The sequence below is a fragment of the Gobio gobio genome, assembly GCF_949357685.1.
Source record: "Gobio gobio genome assembly, chromosome: 15".
In the NCBI taxonomy this organism is placed as follows: domain Eukaryota; kingdom Metazoa; phylum Chordata; class Actinopteri; order Cypriniformes; family Gobionidae; genus Gobio; species Gobio gobio.
Window position 1 is genome coordinate 32,979,324 of NC_137108.1, and position 24,043 is coordinate 33,003,366.

The following is a 24,043-nucleotide window of genomic DNA, read 5'->3' on the forward strand; positions in this document are numbered from 1 at the left end:
TGATTATGTGAATTTATAAGTAATGTTGTGCCATTTTCTATATGATTTATGTATGTTTTTATGAAAGCTTCATATTTCTTTTTAGTTGGCACTTGTGGAGTTATCGTAACCCTGAGCAAAATCTCATGATCAACGCAATGGATAATGTTGTAGCACTTAAAGGGTAGCTTCAGTGATTTAGCATTAAGCTTTGTATCAGTAGAAACCCCATAGTATATTTGAATTATGGTACTTTCCCCCATCATATCCCCCTGAGACGAGAGAATTATGCATTTTATTTCTGGAAAAATTCCTCCGATGACGCAAATATCGTCATTTTGCGCCATCTGAGGATTTTTTGGCCAGAGGCTAAAAACTACAGCCAGTGGAGGGAGCTGTTCAGCATGTTATCAACCCGCCCATAGGGGAGAGATCTCACTCACAGAATATAAATGTGCTCGCGGCTCGACCTCAGGCATTAATAATGGAGCGGTACAGAGCAAAGTGAGTGTTTCAACTTTTCAATTAATTCCTATGAGAGTTTAGCTTCCGTATGCGTTCATAAAACACGCCAGACTGGCTGAGAATGACAGCCGCGCTTACCTCAGCTACTACTTCCCTCTCGTGCTGAATGAAATCTGACTCCTGCTGTGTTTCTCCTGTGACTTTCGTTCGGTTCACTCACACTTTATTGAAAAGACACATTCAGTTTTTAATTGTAGTGTTTATTCTCTAACTGAACGAAATTATTGTATTATTATGAAGATAAAAACGACACTGGGGACGGTGTAGGGAGTGGCCTTGTAGGGCAGCGAAGCAAGTGCATTCTGGGAGTTGTTGTCTTTCATCCACATGAGACAAAAATACATTTTCTGTCTTTTCTCAGTCTAGAAGGCACCAAATTCAAAAATAATTTCACATTTCTACTACGTAAATGACACCAGTTTAAATACACATTCATCTTCCCAGCGCTGAAGTGACCCTTTAAGAGTTGATCAAAATGAGATGCATTAAAAAGCGGAGTTTCTAAGTTATACCTATGTTGTGTTATTCCATTCAGAAGTTGCTTAGTAATTTGATTATGAATTTTGTGGATGGTGTGTACAGCTGGCGATTCACTTCGGGTTGAAAGGGTTAAACAGTCTCATATTCATTTGTAGACTGTTATTAAAGTGTGTTCCACTTACTTGTTTTTTAATTAGGGTGAATTATGTAGTCATGGTCCTGATCGACATCCTGTAAGGCAGACACTTGGTTGCACAATCTCAAACGCCATGCTGCACCAGATACTGCCTCCCCTGGATTGCATGGCTCCACGTCATCTTCCTCTTCCTCTTGGCTTTCATCTGGTAACATAACGTCGCCAACACCAAGGCAGATGTTATGCAGCATGGTGCATGTTGCTATTACCTGTATACACAGAAATATGAAAACAACATTCTATGTAAATTATTTTATCTGACATTTAAGTTTTTTAAGTAAAGGTCAAATATAGAGAAAAATAGTGCAACCTTTGGTGCAAAAGTTGGATGCACTTCAAGTGCCTGAAGGAAGATGGCTCTAAATCGCGTCTTCATCATTCCAAAGGCACGCTCAATAATTGCGCGGCCTTTGGAAAGATGTGCATTGAAGCGCTGGGTTGATGGTGATGCTGGATTTTTAAACGGGGTCATAATTGTGATTGCTTCTCTGTGCAGGGGTATCCACCATCACCGAGGAGGAAAAAGCCCTGTGGTGGATACTTTGCCTGTTTGTAAATGGGGCTGTTCTTAAGTACTCGTGAGTCGTGGACACTCCCGGGATACCCAACAAAAATGTCTAAAAATGCCTCATGATGGTCGCATATGCCTTGAAGCAAGATTGAGGCAAACAGCTTTCTGTTTTTGTAACACTGTCCATCAGGACCAGCTGGTGGTTTTATTCTGACATGGCATCCATCAATGGCTCCAACAGCTTTACCAAATGCCTGGTGATTGGCAAGAGAAGCAAAGCCTGCACCAACCTGTAGCAGGTGTTCTTCTGACCTTGGCAGGGCCACAACCTTTGGCAAAATAGCCATGACTTCATCAGCCACTCGATGTATAATTCTGTGTATGGTTGACCGTGGCATCGCAAAAGCCTGTGACACAACCCTGTAAGAGGCACCACAGGCCAACCAATACAAAAACACCAATGTCTGGAGTGTTGTTCCCCAGCCATGCCTCCGTTTCTGATGAAGCAGCTCCAGGAGTTTATTGAGGCTCTCTCTCTTCAGACGAAAGTCTGCTTTTGTATCCCCTCCATCAAAAAACTTGTCAAGAACAGGGACATGGGGGTTGAGCTTGCAATACTTCAGGTCTGTCTATATGAAGCAAGATAGTAATAATTAATAAATAGAACATACAACATTACATTTAGTTAATTTTTAACGTTTGCTATTGTGTTTAATCATGTAACATAGTTTTACAGCGTTAAATTGTTCATTCTTAATATTTACTATTGTGTTTAATCATGTTAATAAACAACTTTATTGTATAGTATCTCTTTTTTGCTTTAGTTTTTCTTAAAATTATCTAAAAATCATGAACACTGGGTTAAATTATGTAATTTGTAGCAGTTTCACAGACAGTGCTCATCTATAATAATATTGTATTTGACCTAAATAGTAATATTATGTATAGATAAATGTATTTGTAATTATCGCCTCATTACCCTACAACTTACTTGAAACGTCCTCTGGTAAAAACGGATAAACTTTGTTCTTCTTAATATCCTCCTCCTTTGTCTCTGTAACAGATATCTGTTGTACGTATGGCGCAGCTCCTCAAGTATTGAACAAAAAACAACAACAAATGAACACATTTTTTAAAAATTACTTTCCAAATAATTTTCATTCATTTAACTGAGGTGAGTGAGAGAGCGCTGTGAACGTGTTGGCATAGCAACGTGATACTTCCGGTTTCCTTTTCTGCCCAGACGTCCTACGAAGGACGTCTCGCCTACAAAGTGAGAAGGAGGGATTACAGAGAACGGTTAAAAGCAACGAAAACAGACACACAGACACAAATAGTATGAGGGTCGCAGAGAGCATGTCAATAGGAAAATAAAGCTAAATCATGGACATTTTAGGCTATACTTAGAAACACCGACCAGAAAAGAGGACAGATGGTCAACTTAATATCTATGGTAAGAGTTATTTTCTGTGTTATTTTCTTTTCCGCTGTAATAAATATGAAAGAGACAACAGCACTGTGATAACGTTAAATTACACCCTTCAGATTTAATAATTTCAGATTAACGTCTTTTTCCCGATTTGTCTCTTTTGTAAATACTCTTTTAAGTTTGGCGGACATGCTGTAGTTTATCCTAATTTATGTCCTCATTTGCCAAAACTAATTTGAAGGCTATTTCAGTAGCTGTTAATGACGAATGCAGACTCAAAGTGACTTGTTCATTCAGTTCATTTATTTTGAAAAACACACCAAAACGAACAATAAAACACACCCAAATTATTCAACAAAAACATAGGATATACAGTGGAACAGGAATGAAAGCATTCAAGGTGCTCTGTGCTCAGCCTTATAAACATAAGAATGGATGTTGCACATCTCCAGCCTCAGAAATCTGAGAATAATTTGTAAAGACCTATATGCATATGCACCAAAAACAAAACAAAAATAAAAGTAGTCTACATAAAAATGCAAGAGAAATGTATTTAAAAAAATATTTTTAAAACATATCTTTATAATCATCTGCAGTGTCAAGAATAAGTTTGTGTACTCTTTGAAAAGATCTGAATTTCTGCTTTGATTTCTCCTAAAAAGTAATCTCACAGTATAGGTCACAATATAGACAAACACATTCTGACTTTATTAATAACATAAAAACAGTTGTACTTTTTTGTCCAAAATTGGTCAAGAAGTAAATAAGCAACTACAGAAAAGTTTTTTTGTACCATACATGGATCTACACTTCACTAAATTCATGAATTCACTTATTTTCCCCACCCTGGACTGTGAATGATCACTCATTGTACTTAAACATTTTAAAAGTGCTATTGTTTGTCTAATTGTGAGTTAAATTAAGATCAGACTACATTTTATAAGTAATCAATGCAGAATTCTAGATATTTTATATCTAGATTTATATCTAGAGTGGTGCAGGGATGACAAATCTGTCCATGGACGTAAGCCATTGTAGCCACAAGACCGAAAGTGCACATGAAGACCTAAATTGAGGTCCCCATGAGGAAACAAGCTTATGAATCATACAGAATTATTTTTTTATTTTTTTGGGGAAAATGTAAAAATGCAGAAAGTTTTGTGTGATGGGTGGGTGTAGGGGATAGTGGAAGGGGATATAAATATACGTTTTGTACAGTTTAAAAACAATTACGTCTATGGAGAGTGTATATTATTAATTTTTATTTCAAAAGGAGAGAGTGTGGTAAAAGTGTTAGCTATTTATGTTTTATGCCTGACCCAGCCTCAGTCACCAGAAAAAATTGATTCAGCCATGAACCTTGATTCAAAATAGTCAACAAAAAGTCAGTTCTATCAGTTTAGACAGAGGCAGGGGGTGAAAGCAGGAGACAAAGGGATGTTAAAAATTAACAGGGCTTTTCAAAAAATGATTTTAGTTTAAAATTATGTTCACATGAAAAGTTCTAGAATCACTACCTTTGTACATTTTTAAGTTGTACAGGGCCTTTAGTTCCTGATTCTCTTCTCTTAGGACCTTGACTTCTCAGCAGGCCATTTACAGTTTTTTTTTTTCAATTGCTAAAAAACAAGTCTTACAGGTTTATAATAAATATAACATTGTGCAATCTTGCAGGACAAGTCTATGGATCAACCTACTGGACTCCTACTGAATTCCTGTATCATCCGTTTAAAGTAAACTACAATGCAAGACTTTTAAGAGAAGTATGGTCTCTGTGGGAATAACTGATGTAGATAAAAGTGTGAAACTGTTAAATATGTATATGTGGATTTATCTGTTTATCTGCTTTGTAACTCTGTATCCCCCTGTTGAAAAGTAAAAAATAAAAATAAATTGTATGTATATATGTGTATATATAATCTCCACTCAGCCATGACAATCTTTTTTTTTTTTTTATTGCCAATCAAATTATAAACAATTAACACAACAATTAACATCACTTACATATCAAAATACAGTTGAATAGAAATACAAAAAAAAAAAAACAAGGTTCCCACTTGTCCTGGAAAATGTATGATATTTTTCAGTCCTGGAAAACACATGGAAAATGAGAGAAAATGGAAAATGTCCTGGAAAAACTTATTGTTGTCCTGGAAAATTTGTTTCAAAAGAGTTTATCACTGGCCCAAACCAATTACCGTTGGTTGCAGAAACCTTTGAAATAGCAATTGCGAGTTATAAAGTCCAATTCTGAGGAAAATTCAGAGTAGGGAGATAAAAAGTCTCAATTACCTTTTTATTTTTTTATTCTGTGGCAGAAACAAGCTTCATTAGTCACAATGTATGATTGAGAGCTCATATTAAAAACGTATTTGATAGTTTAGTCATGGCAATAAACTGTATGCCTTTTAAAGACTTAGAGAGCAATATATTACTTAAGGGCGTGATCCTTGTCTTTTATTCTCACTGTAGTAAAATTTAAAATGTCCTGGAAAATGATCGCTGAAAAAGAGGGGGAACCCTGAAAAAGCATCTTTTTCAGAAAGATTAACTTTAAAACATTCCCAAAAAAAGTGAACAACCTTCTCTGAAATGTATTTCTCTTGCTTTGGCAGTTATATACAATCATTTTAAGCAATGCATATTTCCACTCAGTGCACTCGAAACTTGATTGGCATGACTTTTGACATGACCTAATGTACTGTGTAGGTATGCGTCTAAAGCTGATGCAAATTCCTGGTTGGAACGTTCTGACCCGTCCCCTTGGCTAAAATCTGAATCACATGCTAGCATGTGCTATTTCTGTCATGTACTTATATGGCAGAAATAGAGTACTATGCTAGTGTGGTTTTAAATTCAGTAAAACACAATGAAGTGAAGCTTAGTTAGACACATACTTGCAGATTCAAAGGAATATCACATACATACGCACAAATACGTATTGCAAAGAGAAAGAGGTGTTAATTTTTTGCAGTTAAATACAGTTTTATTGTTTTTGATACTTTTTTATTTATTTTTCTTTGTAAATATGTGGCATAATTAAGAATAAGATACTGAGCTTTACTGGGATTACACACATAAGAATGTAATTTTGATAGGCGCTTGATATGAAATTGGAAGGTGTCCTTGAAGGTCCTTAAATCTGGTGTTCATAAAAGAGCGAGAACCATGACTGATGTGCTGCAAATTTTTAACAGCTGCATTTGGTAACAGCGTTCACAGTTGAAAACTGGAATAATGTTATTTACATGCATCTCCTCAACTTACCCTTAGTTTCGTCCTCTTGTTCTGTTTCTTCTTCTGATTCTGTTTAACGGCGGTTGTCAGACTGGTTTATAGCGGATTTCTGCCACCTACTAGACTGGAGTGAGAAGCGACAGTGTTGGATAGTATGGGATAGATCACCCATATTACCTGAAATTCAGCTTTGCTATCACAGGAATAAATTACATTTTAAACTAGATGAGTAAAGTTTGATGACAAACTTTGATGTTGGCTTGACAAAGCCTGGGGGGTATTCCAGAAAGCAGGTTATGTGACATACCCGGGTATGTTTAAGAGTAAGTTAGCGGATAATCTCAACTTTCGGGTCCAAAAACAGAGGTAACTTTCAGGGTATGTAAGTAACCATAGCAACTTCTCGCGTGTTATATAATTAATATAGTTATATTAATATGCCAAATTTGTTATATAGTTACTGTTATATAATGTACATAAACAGTGATGCCAGTAACGCATTACTCTAATTTGACTACTTTTTACCAGTAACGAGTAATCTAACGCGTTACTATTTCCAAACCAGTGATCAGATTAAAGTAATTTATCCAAGTCACTGTGAGTTACTATTTCAGTCATTTTCCTTAGTAAAAATATATATTTTTGCTTTCTTCTTGCGTCTCTGGGAAAGTATTTATATTAGGTGAAGTCAAGAAAGACTGTCTTTATTAAATTTTTTATTAAAACATGTTTTTTTTCTCCAGGAAATTTTTTTTTTTAATTTCAATTTAAAATGTCAGGAGATACATTGTTGACGTTACTGTTAAAATGCACTTCCAATAAAGTGAGTGTTGGCAAAAACGGTTGTCATTTCTATGTTGAGGCGGCAGGGGTGTTGTCGGCAACTGCTGAATGTAACTAATAAAGTAACTTGTAATCTAATTTAGTTACTTTTAAAATCAAGTAATCTGTAAAGTAACTAAGTTACTTTTTAAAGGAGTAATGAGTAATCAGATTACTTTTTCAAAGTAACTGGCAACACTTATTATAAATCACTATTATAGCAAGGTAATGTTTAAATGTTAATTCAATTAAAATATATTTATTATTTATTTTATTGTCATCTCACACATGGATTTGCATTCAATTAATTTGCATCAAACAAACAATATTTTTTTTTAAAGATTACTTATTAAACGAAAAGATTATTGCACAACCACCAAATAGGTGGCGATTTGCACTAAGGAGGTTATGTAAATCGCCATTAAACCAAAGAAGAAGGAAGTAGAACGGCACGCTTTTTCTTCCATGGTGAATCATCGATTCGTTGCTCTGTTGAGAAGGTCTTGTGTGTTAACCGAGAACATACTCTGAGTTGTCTGAACCTACTCCCGGACTCGTTTTTGGAACCAACATACCTCGAGTAAGCAAGGTTTGGGTTAATCAACCGAGAGTTTAAGGTATATGTGATGGTAAGTTAACCTTGCTTTCTGGAATACCCAGATCTGAACGTTTAAAATATCTTTGGACAGCTTGTAGTTTGAAGGTTTTACTCAGAGAAAGAAAAAAAATGTTTTACTAGCATGTTTGCTAACATGTTGCTAGCATGATTTAACACGTTGAATTAGCATGTTTTAAGCACGTTTAGCACTTTGTTTTGACAGCGAATTTTGTTTGCTGTAGTCTTGACTAAAATGCCATTTAGTTTTATACGACTAAATCTACAGTAGATTTAGTCGACAGCGTTTGTGCATGAAGGCACCTCACAAAACTAGTTTCGGACAGACTTCTTGTAACCGTTTAATGATCTACAGCAAAATACAGAGAGCTTTGGTGAGAACTAAACAAATATTTAATTACTACATTAGTAATTTCTCGCAAGAAATTACATCAGAAGTGGAAAATGTTGGTAAAAAAAAAACCATACAATTACACACAAACTGACCAGCAAACGCAACTTTCTGACGCCATCTTTTTTCCCCAGCAAAGGATGCATATATGCTGCCTTCAAAAATCGATCAGATGAAGGTATCTCAGGAGACAGGAAGTGAAGCTAACATTAGATTCCTAGAGCCTACCTTGAAATGTGTCCTCCGAAGGCAGCATTTTCCAGGTTTCGGACGCAGCCACTGTTTACATTTTGGCTCAGAAGAAGAAGAAGTTTAAATAGTAGAGCAGTTGTCTTTGTCAAGCCAACATAAATATATTAAAATAGAAAACGTTTATTTTAAATTGTAATGACATTTCTCAATATCACTGTTTTTAAAATAAATGCAGTCTTAGTGGCTTGTTTTTTTCCTTTATTATTTTGTGTGTGTGTGTTTGCTGTTGAATAAAATAAGTGAATTTACACCAAATTTAAAATTTTATTTTTAAGTTGTTGAAATACACAAAGTATAAAGGAGCAGTGATCACATTTTGGCTGTGGGTTTGGCAGGCTGAGGCCCCACCCACTTCTCCCCTACAACACAAAAAGAAAGAAAATGATTGGACAAGAACAGTACATTATATCACCTAAGATTTTAATATCCCATGGTTAATTTATGGTTTAAAACATGATAAAGTGCAATAAACCATCACGCAAACTGAGTATGATAAATATAACCATTAGACAATCTAATAAATGAAATAAAAATCCAAAGTTACCGATGCAATGAGCCATGAGCTCAAATCTGTCGGAACCAAAGAAGACCTCGGCCTTCCCGTTCACATGACACACAATGCAAGGAAAACCAAAGCACTGCAAAAACAGGGGGAAATCACTGTAAGGAAAATTTTGGTTAGAAAGACTAAGGATGCAAAGATGCAAGTAAAAGGCACTGACTTTATACTCCAGTGCATCCTGTGTGACACTCTTCAGCTTGTCTTTGATTGGCTGAGATTTGGCTATGGTCAGAATTTCCTCCACCTCATTGGTTGAGAGACCTGCCTTTAATCCTGCCTGTGCAAAACAGAAAAGCAATACATTAGTGAACACACTGAAGACAAAGTCAGTGGTGAAGTACAATGGATATCATCAAGAAATGTTTTCATAGTTATGAATTAATATGTTGATTTATTCTAATTAGCGATTTTATAATGTAGGTTCTGCAACTGAAACCTCTTCAGTTAAAAGACACCATGAAATCAATGTTGATAGATCTTATTTTTAAATTTATGTGCACTCGTAATCTAATATCTACCACAACTGACTGCAAATTGGCATTCAGATCTGCCTCTGTTTAGTTAGCAACACCCAACTTCCTACAATCAAATCAATTCCCAAAGGATAAAAATCACCCTATATTTTTCCTCATTTCAGAATCCGCTTCACTCGGAAATACGTGACAATTGGGAAGAAAAGTCTAATCACAACTTACGTTTCATGCTGACCTTTAAAAAGAGCTAATCTTGAGTATATGATACCTCAGTGAGTGAGGCAGGCAGGGTAATGTCCTGATCAGTGCTCCAGATTCTTTTCCAGAGCTCTCTAGAAACCCTCTCCACCAGCATATCACCCTCTTTGTCCTTCTCTGCTACAGCTGTCACAAAACGCATAGCATTCAAAGTGCCTACATGGAAAGATAGAGGATGAGAGAAAATTAAAGAGAATGTGACAAAGTGACTCGCATAAAAACACAAGACTATCCTTTTTAGACTATAAAATAATTGTTTTTTCTATACGAGAGAAAGAAATCCCCAAGCATTGCATTGTGCATGTGGTGGTCATCATGAGTGTCATCGTAAAAAGAAACAGCAGTTTGAATACCTTTCTCAAACATTGCCTCAGCAGGGTCTGAAGGTGGATTCAAAGGGACCACAAAGTACTGAGACAGCCGCTGCAGATCTACGTTCATGTAATAAAACTTATTAGGGATCATCCCAGGGGGCCGGTTACCTAGAAATAGAAGAAACTTGATCATGTATTATCTTATCATTTGATGAATGTATATTATAATTTATGTTTTAATCTATTAGCTGTTACATGATTATTGCTTCAAGGAGAGCTTGATTCATATTTAGTGCATTTACATTACATAGGGTGAATAAATAATTAGCCTACATAAGAGATTCATTAATTATTTGAAATGGCCATTAATCATTAACCATGATCTTGTATTTAAGCTGCTTCAGTAAAGAATGCACCATAAATATCACATCGGTTTTGGTATTTTGAGTAGTCTTTGTGAAAGTGTCAAGCCTCTCTAAATTGGGTCCATATTGACTGCTCCAGTGTGATTTATTTGTGAAATATGAAGCTCTAGGATACTGTCTGGTAACTAAAACCAGAATACTACATTTTTGTTTAAAATGTGAGATATTATGAAATGCCAAATGTTTTTTTTTACCCCAAGTTGTCCCAAATTTTTTTACTCCAACATATAATATATATATATATATATATATATATATATATATATATATATATATATATATATATATATATATATATATATATATATATATATATATATATATATATATATATATATATATATATATATATATATATATATATATATATATATATATATATATATATATATATATATATATATATATATATATATATATATATATACACACACACACATATATATACATATACATATATATACACATATATATACATATACATATATATACACATATATATACACATATATATATATACATATATACATATAAACACATACACATAATGCGTTTTAAAACTATATTTAAAAAAACTCTTTGCGTTGCAACAATTTGCCCAAATTATCACAGGCAGGTGACGTAACGGTCTCAAGACAGTATGGCTCTGGACAGTAGGAAGGTTAAAGGGTTAAGTTCACCCAAAAATGAAATTTCTGTCATTATTTATTTACAATGATCCTCATGTTGTTCCAAACCTGTAAGACCTTCGTTCATCTTCGGAATACATTTACATTTAATTTTTATCCAAAGCGACTTACAAATGAGGAGAGCAATAGAATCAATTAGACAAACAAGGGGCAACAGCAAGCAAGTGCTGTAACAAGTCTCCGTTAATCTAGCACTTATATATATAAATTAATAGAATAGTTAAGTGCTAGTCTTAATTTGTCAGGTGCTGCTGGAAAAGATGTGTCTTTAGATGTTTTTTGAAAATGGCTACAGACTAGGCTGCTCGAATTGAGATAGACACAGGTCGTTCCACCAGGTGGGAATGGTCCAGGAAAAGGTCCGTGCCTCTTTGGGATGAGGCGTCGTTCACATGCAGAACGCAAGCTTCTGGAGGGTGCGTAAGTCTGAACAAGCAGGTTTAGGTATATTGGTGCAGAGCCGGTGGTTGCTTTCTAGGCAAGCACCAGTGCCTTTGCAAGTGGCTATTGCTAGCCAGTGCAAACTGATGAAGAGAGGCATGACGTGCGCTTTCTTCGGCTGGTTGAAGACCACCCTCGCCGCTGCATTCTGGATCAGTTGCAACTTGCAAGGGTTTGATAGTGCATGATGGAAGGGCCGCTAGAAGAGAATTACAGTAGTCCAGTCTGGAGGGAACAAGAGCTTGGACCAGGAGTTGTGTGACCTGCTCTGATAGGAAGGGTCTAATCTTCCTAATGTTGTATAATGCAAATTTGCAGGACCGGGCTGTTGCAGTAATGTGGTCAGTGAAGTTGAACTGATCATCAATCACAACTCCGAGGTTCCTGGCTGTCCTGGACAGAGTTATGGTTGATGAACCTAGCTGAATGGAGAAATTGGGATGAAGTGCTGGGTTGGTTGAGACCACAAGCAGTTCTGTCTTTGCAAGGTTGAGTTGAAGGTGATGATCCTTCATCCAGCCAGAAATTACTGTCAGGCAGGCTGCAATGCGAACACCAACTGTAGAATAATCTGGTTGAAATGAGAAGTAGAGTTGAGTGTCATCAGCATAGATAGCAGTGATAGGAAAAGCCATGTTTCTGAATGGCAGATCCTAATGATGACATGTAGATGAAGAAGAGAAGTGGTCCAAGCACTGAGCCCTGTGGAACTCCAGTAGCTAGATGTTGTGACTTAGATACTTCACCTCTCCACGACACCCTGAAGGACCTACCTGAGAGGTAAGACTTGAACCACTGGAGAGCAGTTCCTGAGATGACCATCTTCATGAGAGTTGACAGGAGGATCTGGTGGTTAACTGTGTCAAAAGCACTGGAGACACGTGCTTTTGAATTCACATGTGCTTCATAAATTAAGATATATTTGATGAGCTCTCTGACCCCTCCAAAGACAGCAATTTAATTAACACTTTCAAGGCCCATAAAGGTAGTAAAAACATTTTTAAAATAGTCCATGTGTCTCCAGTGGTTCAACCTTAATTTTATGACGCGACAACTTTTTGTGCGCAAAAAAACAAACAAACATAACGACTTTATTCTTCAATTTCTTCTCGTCTGTGTCAGCCTTCTGCGCAATTTATGTTGGTCAGCTCCTGCGTCAGCATCACACACATGCATTGTGTTCTCACGTGAGCAGCATCGGCCAATGGTAAACTGTTGTTCTGGCATAGCTCTGATGTAACCCGGAAGCACTGGTTTGTATTTACTATGTCAACAGCGTAAAAGAGTCTGACACAGACGTGAAGAAATTGTTGAATCAAGTCGTTATTTTTGTTCGTTTTTTGCGCACAAAAAATATTCTTGACGCTTCATAAAATTAAGGTTGAACAACTGTAGTCAAATGGACTAATTTATCAATGTCTTTCCAACCTTTCTGGGCCTTGAAAGTGTTAATTACATAGTTGTCTATGGAGGGGTCAGAGAGCTCTCGGATTTCATCAATAATATCTTCATTTGTGTTCCAAGGATGAACGAAGGTCTTACGGGTTTAGAATCACATGAGGGTGAGTAATTAATAACAGAATTTTATTTTTTTGGGTAATCTAACACAATAGTGCCATCTATGCCGTGAGTCCAGAAGTTATTTATCTATTTGTAGACCTGCTGAAGTTAAAAAGTAAATGCAATAAAAAATACCTGGCTTGTTCTGATTTAAAAAAACAACAACAACAAAAAACAAATCGCCAGCCAATTTCTTGCACTATGGTTTGTAGTATTTTTAAACTTTCGATTTAAGATAATTCAATGTTTATTATAATAACATGATGAGTTGTGAAAAAGGTCTTCTCTATGCAAAAAGTACCCAAGTCACGGAGTTCCAATGCCAAAACTTAGACTTGGAGGAGACGACAAAGCTCGGATGCCTGCAGAACACCTGACAATCTCACTCAGTCAGGGCCCATCTTCCTTTGCCTGCCCCAATTCTTTTCCTATCATTTCTGGCTTCTTTTTAATAGTGGCATGCCACCAGCTGGTCTGTTTTCCAAAAGAAAGATTTAACAAGAGAACACATTGAAGGCCATGTAAATCAAATTATAATTATTGTCCAGGTGCAAGTTGTCCTGTAGTTGTTTACCACAGAACTGCACAGTGTTGGGTCATAGTGACTGAGTGAGGCCTAAAGCCTCCTGGTTTTATTTACATAGTGCCCAGATTTCTACAAACATATCTTAAATGTCTAATAAAAATACGCTATACATGTTTAATACTTTTTATATTCGTTATTCTTAAATGTTATTATGTGTCTTGTTATTTTTATATGTGTGAAGCACACTTGGTAATAAAGAACTTTCTGATTCTAATTTTTGTATTTTGTGAATGTAAACAAGCAATTTCTATATTACCTGAGCCATGCATGACTCCCCCTAAATATGCTGGTTTAAATTTGAGGTCGATGTTCCAAACATTTCTATAGCGACACAGCACCTTAACACACACAATCAATACAAACATGAAAACATAAAGCAGCATGGATTTCAATGACCTATACTAAGGGCGAAAAACACCATGTACCTCAAATGCCAGCCAGGAATACGGAGAAACAACGTCATAAAACAACTCGACCACTTTTCTGGGATTGGACATCTGTAATGAAGCATATTCGTATCACCGAACATGGACTAAAAATGTCAGAACAATGTCATTTATAACATGCAGTTACACCTTACTTTTGGCGTCAAAAGTCTCACTGCGGTCCTTGAAGAGAAACTGTGTTAAAGTTCAACGCAGACAGTAGTCTAGCAACGATTGTTTTAATCTAGCATCTAATACAACATCGCCGTCTATGGTTGGGCGTGAGCAGCATGTGAAGTCCAGAAGTTTGTTGAACAATCTGCAGACCTGCTTAAAAAGTAAATGCTATAAAAAAAAAATACCTGGCTTGTTCTGATTTAAAACGAATCGCCAGTCAATTTAAAAAAAATCGCTATGGTTTGTAGTATTGATCAACTTTACATTTAAGGCAATTATATTTTTATAAATTCAAATTTTATTATAATAACATGACAGTGCTGAACGAATGCAATACGATTTAAATAAATGGAATTAGTTTATTAACAACGAATTCCAAATGTTTCCGGAGTGCATGCGCTTCTGCACCGATGCTCCGCCCCCTAGCAGTTACAGTGAAAGTTCCCGTCTGTTAAAGGGGTTGCCAGATATTCAGATTTTAACTGCGTCTTTTTCTCTCTCTTTTTTGAGTTTTAAGTACATTATGTTGGATATATATGGAAAAGAATAATTACGTTTATTATTGTAAACGTCATACATACCATAAGCACAAATTTCCTGCAAATTTTATACCTGCAGTTTTTTTGATATTCTAATATATTTTAAAATGTTCTCTGTTTTACAGTCAGAAAATGTAAAAGAAATGCAATCTACCACAATACACTGGGACGTGGATCAATTATAACATTTATTACAAAACACCTTGTTATTTATATTCACCTTCGTCTCTTATTCTCTTTTTAATATTTTGTGTGAGTTGGTGAAATATTACTGTTATAAACAGCACTTTAAAAAGTTTTTTTTTTTTTTAAACCGATACAGGAAAATATCGATACGATTCACAGCGGCTGTGATGTTTTACGATTGACAGTTATTTGCTGCTGAAGTTTTTATGAATATCTGGCAACTCTAAAGGGACGCTCGAACATATGCGGTAGTAGGAAGTGGTGAATGAGGAGAGAAGAGCAGGCTAGTGCTCGGGCGGTTAAAGGGGAGTACGGGAAATTCAATATCTGTCAGAATAACTAGTCTTTGATAGCACACCTCCATACCTCACTGCTGTAAGTATTGCTGTGGTCATGTTAGAATTATAGGGGGTATATATTATCCAGTTTCTGTGTCAAAGGCTATCTTCTTATCTGCAAGGCCAGTCTATTAGATTCATCCTGTATATTATTCAAATCACTATTCAAATGTCAGTTTTCTAAAAATCTAACGTTAGTCTGATGTTGTTGTTAAGAAGTGTTGAATGACTAACGTAGTGCCTGGAAGTGACTGTAGGCCTATGATTTACAGACATGCCTGGTCCTGCCATGACAAGTTAGAAATGTTTGGTTCAATAAAATCATTAATTAAATCTTATATATATATATACCTTTTTTTTTTTTTTAGTAATGATGGGAAAGTCAAAGATGGGATGGCTATTTTAATGTTGGATGGATAAGCTTGAATATGAATATATAATAAACGGTTAGAAAATTGTTATGCTTTGTAAACAGAAAGATGTCACCAGATGAATTAGTCTACCTAGGAATCCTTGCTGCATCAATACCTGTAGGATTCCTCTTCCGCTACCTAAGTAAGTCTGAATGTCTTTCTTTACGTTAGAGCACATGAAAATGTGTTAATAATAGGGCGAATAAAGGTAAAGTTCTACAATTTTTTTTACAATGTGTGAGGGTCTGAGCCAATGTTATTTTTTCACAAAAAGAACAAAATATTAAATACTAAAACTTGAAATCTCACTTCAAATACATTTAGACTCAATATAAATGCATAGATAACAACCTAAAACACCCCATAGATCACAGTCTTTCAGGCATTAATTATTATTATCATTGTGATGGGTCAAAGTTTTAGTTTTTATGACATTCAAATACAAGTAAAATTGAATGAAATGAAGGGAGGGGTGAGGGTACTTCTGTGTCATTATGACTTTAACGGCTCTTGATTATTTTCATGTGCATTATTTACCAGGCCCTCCAGTCAAGCAGGGCGCTGCATTGCTCTTGGGTTTGATCATCTCCTTTGCAACCTGTGGGATCCACACTCTACACTCTTTCTTTACCGTGTTAGGAACATGGCTGATTATAAAGTTCAATTGGAGGTTAGTGTGATGAATATCTGTCTGGAATTTTACGTTAGATTCTGAGCTATTCCCATGTGCTCTGTCTTATTTTTTTATTCAGAAATGCCCCTGCTCTGTCTCTGGGCTGGACGTTTCTGTACCTCTTCTTTTTCCGTCTGGCCACCTGGTTTGGCCTCCCTCAGCCGACACCTTTTGCCAATGCCATTCAGCTTCTTTTAACATTGAAGGTAAAACGCAATAAAATTAAACACATTTTCCATGTTTTAATCTCTTGATATAATTATTGAAAGAGTTTTGTTTTGAATAAACAGATGGTCAGTTTGGCTAATGAGATTCAAAGTTATCACTTGGAGAAGAAAAAGGAAGTGAGCACATTCACCAAGTCCCCAGTTGTGGGAGGACTTTCCCATGAGCCTTCACTCTATGACATTATAACGTATAGCTACTGCTATGTAGGCATAATGACAGGTACTTTGCATAATGATTTGAATATGCTGGAATGCTTTTGAGTCTGTTCAAATGTTCTGTGCTGTATGTTTTGCATGTATGCTAACTTATCTTTCTCTGTTTCTCTCTGCTACTAGTTCAGTAATGTGTGAGTCCAATTTCTTTTTATAACTGATTGTGTTATTATTGCTCCTCTTTTACCATGATTTGTCCTCCCAAACCATATGCTTCACTTTTGTCATCCCTGTGGCACATTGATGTGGCTCATTTTTCATTCCAATACTGCATTCGATTCCATACCTATACACCATTCTATCCCAATATCATGTCATCTTTGCCCAACTATGTCTTGTCTTCATTGATAACTCTCCCATGCTCTCCACACATTCCTTCATTTTCCATTCTTTCTCCCATCCACTCTCGCCGGTGTCCCTCAGGTCCCTTCTTCCGTTATCAGACGTATGCAGACTGGTTGCTGCAGTCCAGTCCCCTGTCGCTGCCAGGTAAAGAGCCCTGTCTGCAGAGGCTGAAGATGGTGCCCGTTTACGGAGTATTCTTTATGGCCGTCAACTCTGTGTTTCCCTTGTCCTATGTCCGTACTGAAGAATTCCTGGAGCACAACTATTTTTACAGGTTTGTTTTTCTGGATTAAAGGACCAATCCAGACGAGTCTAAAAGAGATGTTAAAATTAAATCACACTTTATCATGATTTTTTTTTTACCATATTGGGGATCATAGTGGTTATGTTTCAGGTTTTTCTACATGGTGGCAATATTCTTTGTATTCCGGATGCGTTTCTACTCCGCATGGTGTGGGGCAGAGGCAGGCTGCATCAGCGCAGGTCTAGGCTGTTACCCCCAGGGGGCGCTGTCCAAACCCGGGGGAGGACCAACTGTGAAATATAGGTAGGGTGACTTACTTTATTACCTGATAGCTTTTTAATGTACTTTTACAGTTTGTAACTTGTTAATATGGTGACTGGAATCTTGATGATATTATCTTATCTGGATGTATATCAGGAAAAACATGGTATGTTTTTGAAAGGATAGGATAGAAGTTTAATTATCCAAGAGGAGAAATGTACATGTTGTAATAGACCTGAAGCAGGATCCAGTAAAGCACAGCCTCAACATCAGCAATATTAAACTGTACATGTCAACAAACATGATAAATTAGAATTGGGGAATACAACTGCAGCTCAAATGTTCGGAACCACTTGGAAATGTCCTTGTTTTCCAAAGAAAAACAAAGTTTTTATCCATTACAGTGCAGACATAATGTTGTGAATAGTAATTATTGCTGGAAACAGCTGATTGCAGTTGCACAGATGCCCATTATCAGCAACCATCAGTCTTGTTTCAATCTCATGCTATGTTGCTAATCCAAGTTAATCATTATAAAAGGCTAATTGATCATTAGAAAACCCTTTTACAATTGTGTTAGCACAGCTCAAAACTGTTGCACTGATTAAGGAATAAAAGTGGCCACCTTTAGATTAGTTGAGTCTCTGGTGCATCAGGGCCCGGTTTTTCAAAAGTAATCCACTAGGATTTTGGATAACGGATTGGATCAAATCTTGAAAATGTGTTTTTCAAAAGAAAAAACGGATTACATAATCGGATTAGATCACGTAATCCAATCTTGGTTTTGATCCGGATCAAACCTTTAGTTTGGGTTTTTCAAAACTTTCTTGTAGGATTTGGATCACTTTGATCCAAAAAATCTGGATTAAACTGATCCCATCAGAAGGGTGGATTCAGCGTGGATTTCATGCCCAAAATGTAATGAAAACTTAAAAAATTTATCAAATAATACTATATTTGGATCATGCAGTATCTTACAAGATATCCTTTTATTCAAAAGGTTTTAATTTTATCTGTTCATCCGTCAGGCTACAGTGATTAGGTAGGCTTTAACGTATTCAGCCTTTCAGTATAGGCCTACAGCAAAGTAGAAAGAGTTTGGCCTTATAAAATAATCCCCCAAACAGCTGTTAAAATTGAGCAAAAACAATACATTTTATTCTGTCACTAATTGATATATATATATTCACTACAATCGAAAATATTTTAGTTTTTAGAATATTTATTAGTGATGCATGCAATGATTACAGAATAACCCAAAAAATGCAAAGAATGGCAATCACTGATTTTTGAAATCCAAAACAAATCCAAATCAGAAATAGTGTCTAACTATTGCGTCCCTTGTTGCACGTCCTGTTTGCTCGTTCTGGCAGAATGCAGGAGGTTGGTTAGGGTCTCCAAGGGGCTCAGGTGCATCATTGTCAGCACAGAGAGGGACATTGCGCTTAATAGCGATGTTGTGCAGGACAATACAGGCAAGGGTTTTTCTTGTTTTTAGTTTTTTTTAAATGTGTGTTTTCATTTCAAATAAAAATAAACTTGTATTGACCCCACACTGGCTATTCTACTTGTTGCTCTTTACATATCTATAGTTCTACATTGTGATTTCCTGTCCTGTTTGAGCACTGGTTATCCAGCACTGGTTATCCAGATTTGGTGATCCTAAAAAGTTCCTATCCGGATCAGATTGATCTAATCCGATGTTGCTTTAAAAAACTGGCTCCAAAAGTTAGCTGGATTACGTGATCACGGATCGCAAAAAAAGGATTACTAAATCCGGATCAATTTTATCCGGATTAAACCTTTTGAAAAACCGGGCCCAGGAGTTATGGGTTTGATTACAGACTCAAAATGGCCAGAAACAAAGAACTTTCTTTGGAAACGAGTCTGAATAGTCTTCATTTGTCAGCACAATAGACAATGCAAGAACTTGGAAAAAGTGAAAATATCTTGCCATGCTGTGAACTAGTCTCTTCATAGAACAGCACAAACTGCTTCTAACCAGAATAGAAAGAGACAGGCCCCGGTGCACAACTATGCAAGAGGACAAATACTTTAGATTGTCTAGTTTAAGAAACAGGCACCTTAAATGGCCGCTTCACTAAATAGTACCTGCCAAACACCAGTGTTGACATTAACAGTAAAGAGGTGGCTCTGGGATGTTGGGCTTCTAGACAGGGTAGCAAAGAAAAAGACATATCTCAGACTGGCCAATAAAAAGAAAAGATTAAGAGGGGCAAAAGAGCACAGACATTGGCCAGAGAAAGAAATGTCTTGTGGACAGATGAGTCCAAATTTGAGGTGTTCAGATCAAACGGAAGACATTTTTTTTTGATGAAGAACAATGGAGAAGATGCAAGAGGAGTGCTTAACGCCATCTGTCAAACATGGTGGAGGCAGTGTGATGGTCTGGGGGTGGCGTGGTGCTTTGGTGGTGGTAAAATAGGACATTTGTACAGGGTAAAAAGGGACCTTGAAGAAGAAAGGCTATCACTACATTTTGCAATGCCATACCCTGTAGAGTGTGGACAGCACTTGATTAGGGCCAATTACATCCTTAAACAGGATGATGACTCAAAACCCCTCAAAACTATTTAGGGAAGAAGCAGTCAGCTGAAATTCGGTCTGTAATGGAGTGCCCAGTCTCCAGATCTGAGTCCTATCGAGCTGTTGTAGGAGCAGCATGACCGTGTGGTATGGTGGAAGTGTCCATCAAGCCAATCCATTTTGTAGGAAATGCTCCAGGAAGCATGGGGGGAAATCTCTTCAGATTACCTTGAAAAATTGACAGCTAGAATGCCAAAGATATGCTAGGCTGTATTTGCTGCAAAAGGTGGCTTTTTTGGTGGAAGCAAAGTCTGAAGAACACAATAATTTTTTTCAATTAAAAATCTGCCAATGACTGCATTTCCTATTCATTTGATATATTTCCTATTCAAACTAATTTAATGTGTTTTAATGGAAAACAAGGACATTTGTGATCCCAAACTTTTGAACTGCAGTACAACTGTTTTAAAAAAATATGAAAATATTTATTTATTTATTCCAAGTTAAATATATTTAATATTTAAATTGATAGTTTTTTTTAAAGATGAACTTTTAAGTGAGCGTAAGCATGACAATTAAATCGGACAGTACATAGATACAGAAAAAAAAATCTGTTAATATCAGGCAGCCACTGGTACCAAAATATTGTGAATCCCTAGTGTAAACTCGCAATAAAATGTTTCTGTTGCCTGTACCTACAAGACGCTTTAGGCAAGATTATCTACAGGAAATAAGCTCATTTGAGGTTTGATCATGTGGTTGATAATGTTATTGAAATGTTTTTTGTTTCAGTCCTGATCCAGACACAGCAGTGGAGTACGACTTCAAAACGATCCAGAACATTGACTGTTATAATACAGATTTCTGCGTGAAGGTTAGGCATGGTATGCGCTACTGGAACATGACTGTGCAGTGGTGGCTTCACCACTATATCTACCCCAATGCCCCTTTCAGAGCGTACGCTCTCAGGTACGAGCATGTACATTTGACCTTTCAATTGCAGTTCAAAGCATTGTGGTTAAAATGTGATATTATTGATATAATTGTCAACTTTGTTTTTGTTTCTTTTCTCACATTGTGGCAGGGCTGGATGGACAATGTTAATCAGCGCTTACTGGCATGGCCTCCATGCTGGTTACTACCTCTCTTTTCTCACCATCCCACTGTGTATCGCAGCAGAATCAGCCATGGAGGCTTCCATCAGAGCCCATCTGGGGCCGAAGGGCCAGAATATCTTCGACTGGATCCACTGGTTCCTCAAGATGAGGGCTTACGACTACATGTGCATGGGATTTGTTCTCCTGAAGGCCGGCGACACCGTCAACTACTGGAGCTCCATATACTTCATAATTCATATTATCGCCATTGTTTGTATAGGAGTAGGACAAATGATGAAAGGAGGGAAAAAGAGAGAGAGGAGGGAACAAGTTGAAGGAGAGAAACAAGATGTGGTAAGAGAGAAGGCTGAGTGAAACAAATGTGTGATGTGATAAGTGTGTTGATAACTGGGAAGTTGGTATGTTTACAAAAAAAAAACACATTTCCCAACATGCACTGTAATAGCCATCAACTGCCATTTAAGTTTTTTAAACAACACAGAGAGAAGAGTAATATGTGATAAACCCAAGGATATCAATCTTTATTTTATTTATGGTGAAAATAGCTTTCAGTTAATTTCCATAATTTTGCTTTTTTTATTGCATATATTGAAAAATGCTTATTTTTATTGTCCGGTGAAAAAAGGTGCAACCTTATAGATGAATCTTGACCAGGTCAGTATTGTTTAAAATGTTCATTTTTAAGTTGCTTTGAACAGTTGGGAAAAGGGTTGTATAATATTTTAATAGAGATTTTAATAGTTCTCTGCTAATCCTTGGCCGTGGGACTCGAATTCAGCTCCCACACAGATACTTATATAACTAAATCCATCCGTACACACACACGCGCACACACACACACACACACACACACACACACACACACACACACACACCAAACTGATGAATGTTAGACCTGCATCACTACATTGAGTGCAAATTTGTGGTGATTTACTCTCTCTGTAATGGTGTCATACTACCTTTGTGATTACAAAGTTGTATATATGGGACATTTAAAGTTGGTCTGCCTTGTTTTACATCCATTCCGATAGGTGGATTGATTATCCATTGATGGTCATATATCACTATTATTTTTATTATTCTACAAAGAATGTGAAAGTACTTGGAAACTTTCCTTTTCTCACTTTTTCAGAAAGTAGGAGTGAATGTGTTTTGCTCTTTTGTTCATCATTTGCTCTTTAGTTTGATGCCATATATGATGTAAAGTGTTGCTAAAGTTGTGCGCCAATCAACATGTATCAAAGTAATATGTTATTACTAAGAGCAATTAAAGTCTGAATAAGTATACAAGATCTTCTCAAAAGATCAGATGTGAATTTTTTCCTTAAAATATAAATTATTATATGAAAACGATCCTATTCCAAACATTTAGATATTTTTGTTCCCGCACACTGGAGGATAGTGCTGGTGCTTAGTTCATCGATAGGTTCAGATTGTATGCTGGTTCCTTTAATGTCTACCTGCTATATTTTATCTCTAATGTTTACATTCTGGAGTATTAAACACAGGATGTGCCACTCATATCCTTCAATGTTTTGTTTGAAAAATCACAATGTTTTCAATAAAATCTGTGATTTTCATCCCTGCCAAAAGAATTTCTGTGTCTGGATACAAAATGTTAAAAAGTTCAACCTGATTTTTCATTGTCTCAATTTTTTTGTTATTCTTTCTTTTTTCCCGCTGTAATAGCACACATTCTGCCTTGACTTACACAAATTTTCAAAAGTTTGAGATGGGAAGGTTTTTTTTTTTCAATGTTTTTGAGTCTGGTATGCTCACCAAGGTATTTATAGGATAATAAATACAGTAAAAAACTGTAATATTTAACAATTTAAAACTTTTTTTTAATATAATATGTTTTAAAACGTGTTTTACTTCTGTGATGGCAAAGCTGAATTTTACTCACTGTCTTCACTATCACATTATCCTTCAGAAACCTTACTAATATGCTGATTTGATACTCAAGACATTTATTATTATCAACGTTGAAAACAGTTTTGTGCAAGCGAGCTTACATTTTTTTTAGGATTCTTTGATGAAACTTTAAAAGAACAGCATTTATTTAAAATAGAAATCTTTTATAACACTATTAATGTCTACTGTCTCTTTTGGTCAATTGAATGTGTCCTTGCTGAATAAAAGTATTAATTAAAAGTTTCTGTATAGTAGCCTATACATATTGTCTGTTCTTTTAACCATTGTTTCATAAGTTACATTAAACAAGTTTTTATTATTTAGTTTACGTGCAGTGTTTTACTGGTGTGTACGTTTAGTGATAAGATTTGATCAACAAACTCGTCACCATGACAATTTTTAACAGGCAATAAACCACAGGAACACGCTTACCAAAGCGCATAACAAGCAAGACGTTTATTTTTCAACAGATTAAAAACTTTATTATTCAATTATTATTACGTTAGTCATTGTTTAAAAAAAAAGTATATCTGCTATCAGTCCACAGAGAGAGGAAATGTTTGAGTTGAAGACTGAATCTTCACTCATGGTAACAGGATCTGTCAATAGGTCACCTTTGTCTCTTTGTCACAGTAACGTAAGTCTTATAGCGTGTGAACTAAGCTGGTGTTCAGCTG

At 36.2% G+C, this 24,043-nt stretch overlaps 2 protein-coding genes across 3 annotated transcripts; one reads left to right on the forward strand and one right to left on the reverse strand.

Annotated features, from left to right (window-relative positions):
* Positions 1-8,641: 8,641 nt before the first annotated feature.
* On the reverse strand, positions 8,642-14,781 carry LOC307138076 (glutathione S-transferase kappa 1-like). The gene is made up of 8 exons (XM_079836208.1): positions 14,327-14,781; positions 14,172-14,243; positions 14,003-14,084; positions 10,085-10,213; positions 9,742-9,887; positions 9,161-9,277; positions 8,983-9,076; positions 8,642-8,797 (listed from the first exon to the last, which is right to left on the reverse strand). The coding sequence occupies exons 2-8, from the start codon at positions 14,241-14,243 to the stop codon at positions 8,748-8,750; spliced, it is 690 nt and encodes a 229-aa protein (XP_079692334.1). The 5' UTR covers positions 14,327-14,781; the 3' UTR covers positions 8,642-8,747.
* A 521-nt stretch (positions 14,782-15,302) lies between these two features.
* On the forward strand, positions 15,303-23,688 carry mboat7 (membrane bound O-acyltransferase domain containing 7). Of its 2 annotated transcripts, none has more exons than XM_079837228.1 (9): positions 15,303-15,448; positions 15,887-15,966; positions 16,365-16,494; positions 16,577-16,703; positions 16,788-16,944; positions 17,061-17,556; positions 17,677-17,829; positions 21,127-21,303; positions 21,419-23,682. In XM_079837228.1, the coding sequence occupies exons 6-9, from the start codon at positions 17,126-17,128 to the stop codon at positions 21,804-21,806; spliced, it is 1,149 nt and encodes a 382-aa protein (XP_079693354.1). In that variant the 5' UTR covers positions 15,303-15,448; positions 15,887-15,966; positions 16,365-16,494; positions 16,577-16,703; positions 16,788-16,944; positions 17,061-17,125; the 3' UTR covers positions 21,807-23,682. The 2 variants fall into 2 exon arrangements, with proteins under 2 accessions (XP_079693354.1, XP_079693353.1); XM_079837227.1 differs by having other exon boundaries at positions 15,311-15,448; positions 17,361-17,556; positions 21,419-23,688.
* The last annotated feature ends 355 nt before the right edge of the window (positions 23,689-24,043 follow it).

Excerpts from the sequence above, each read along its gene's own strand:
- mboat7 (XM_079837227.1), top strand. The coding sequence starts at position 15,891 with ATGTCACCAGATGAATTAGTCTACCTAGGAATCCTTGCTGCATCAATA. Across the intron at positions 15,967-16,364 it reads ATTCCTCTTCCGCTACCTAA|GCCCTCCAGTCAAGCAGGGC; the intron begins GTAAGTCTGAAT and ends ATTATTTACCAG. Across the intron at positions 16,945-17,360 it reads CTATGTAGGCATAATGACAG|GTCCCTTCTTCCGTTATCAG; the intron begins GTACTTTGCATA and ends GGTGTCCCTCAG.
- LOC307138076 (XM_079836208.1), bottom strand. The coding sequence starts at position 14,243 with ATGTCCAATCCCAGAAAAGTGGTCGAGTTGTTTTATGACGTTGTTTCT. Across the intron at positions 9,888-10,084 it reads TGAGGCAATGTTTGAGAAAG|GCACTTTGAATGCTATGCGT; the intron begins GTATTCAAACTG and ends CTTTCCATGTAG. Across the intron at positions 9,278-9,741 it reads TGCCTGCCTCACTCACTGAG|GCAGGATTAAAGGCAGGTCT; the intron begins GTATCATATACT and ends TGTTTTGCACAG.